Source organism: Gallinula chloropus, assembly GCF_964237585.1.
Source record: "Gallinula chloropus genome assembly, chromosome: 22".
Taxonomy (NCBI): Eukaryota; Metazoa; Chordata; class Aves; order Gruiformes; family Rallidae; genus Gallinula; species Gallinula chloropus.
This window is the reverse complement of record NC_140107.1, coordinates 3,517,578-3,519,389: the sequence shown is the minus strand read 5'-3', so window position 1 is coordinate 3,519,389 and position 1,812 is coordinate 3,517,578. Positions and strand designations below refer to the sequence as shown.

The 1,812-nt window shown below is 45.1% G+C and overlaps 1 protein-coding gene across 1 annotated transcript; it reads left to right on the top strand.

The window, feature by feature from the left end:
- Positions 1-208: 208 nt before the first annotated feature.
- On the top strand, positions 209-1,339 carry HTR1D (5-hydroxytryptamine receptor 1D; the record flags this gene model as incomplete). Its single annotated transcript, XM_084274384.1, has 1 exon — positions 209-1,339. One exon carries the CDS (start codon positions 209-211, stop codon positions 1,337-1,339), a length of 1,131 nt encoding a protein of 376 aa, XP_084130510.1.
- Positions 1,340-1,812: the final 473 nt, after the last annotated feature.

Genomic DNA, 1,812 nt, shown 5'->3' with positions numbered 1-1,812 from the left:
TTTAACAGTGATGTCATTGGTGTGATGTGATGGAAAATCCAGCTTAGGGGAGTACCTCATGGACTGTGTAAGCTGAAGTTTCCAAAAAGTTAATATTTTTTCAGTATTGGACTCTAGTATGAAAAGTTCCATTTCAGGAAAGCAGTGAGAACCTTTATCACCCCAGAAAGCTTGCACTGGAAAGCGAGGAGTGAAACCAGAGCAGAGGATGACTCAGTACAACCATTCAGGAGAGTTCTCTCTCCAGAGCTTAGCAAATAAGTCATTAAATTTCACTGACCCACCACTGGCTTTGGATGAAAGCACTCTGTTAGGGCTGAAGATTTCCCTGTCGGTCCTTCTGTCTGTTATAACTCTGGCAACAATCCTTGCAAATGTTTTTGTTGTTATTACAATTTTTCTGACTAGAAAGCTACACACACCTGCAAATTACCTCATTGGCTCTTTGGCAGTGACTGATCTCCTAGTGTCTGTCCTGGTAATGCCCATCAGCATCGCTTACACCGTCACCCACACTTGGGCCTTTGGCCAAGTGTTGTGTGATATCTGGTTATCATCAGACATCACGTGCTGCACAGCCTCCATCCTCCACCTCTGTGTTATTGCTCTGGACAGATACTGGGCTATCACAGATGCTTTGGAATACGCCAAGCGCCGGACTGCTGGCCGAGCAGCGCTGATGATTGCTGTGGTCTGGATGATCTCTGTTAGCATTTCTGTGCCACCATTCTTCTGGAGGCAAGTGAAAGCTCATGAGGAAATTGCAAAGTGTACTGTGAACACAGATCAAATTTTCTACACCATTTATTCCACTTGTGGAGCTTTCTACATCCCAACTGTGCTCCTCCTGATATTGTATGGTAGAATTTATGTAGCAGCTCGATCCAGGATTCTGAAGCCACCCTCACTGTATGGGAAACGTTTCACCACTGCACAGCTAATAACTGGCTCTGCTGGATCTTCCCTCTGCTCCATTAATGCCAGCCTTCATGAAGGGCATTCCCACTCAGGGGGATCCCCAATATTCATCAATCACGTTAAAATAAAACTTGCAGACAGTGTCCTGGAAAGGAAAAGAATTTCTGCTGCAAGAGAAAGGAAAGCCACCAAAACTTTAGGCATCATTCTGGGAGCTTTCATTTTCTGCTGGTTGCCTTTCTTTGTCATGTCCCTGGTCCTACCCATCTGCCAAGATGCTTGCTGGTTCCATCCCATCCTACTGGACTTTTTCACGTGGTTAGGTTACTTAAACTCGTTGATCAATCCAGTCATTTACACAGCCTTTAATGAGGAATTTAAACAGGCTTTCCAAAAACTAATACATTTCAAGAAGTGTTGATCCTGACACTCCCCTGTTGTGTACTGACTCTTGTGCAACCTCGCAGCCCACCTGGGAACTCACCGTGCTGCTATGGTAGGAGTAGTAACTGCCATCTCTGCTGCTACCCTGTGCTGTGCATGTAACTGGGAACTTCCTGCCAGTTTGGTCCTTTGTTTGGAATTCTGTATCCCAGAACAGAACTTGTCTGCTGTCTCTGCAGTGATGATTGAAGATCACCACATGAAGTAAGCTTCATCACGAGGAGTGTGAACCAGAGACCTCAGTTTGCACCACGACACATGATCCAATTCTGTCATGACTTTGTAACCTGATGGGAGGAAAATATGTGCATATTTGCAGGACATCAGTATTTCTCCTGCACATTACTAATAATTTCTGTAGGCTGAGCAATGTGTCCTACCTGTAAGTTTTTCAGAAGCCCTGTAACACAGCCTGACTACAAGCAGCAGGGCACAGGAGGTGCATATGTA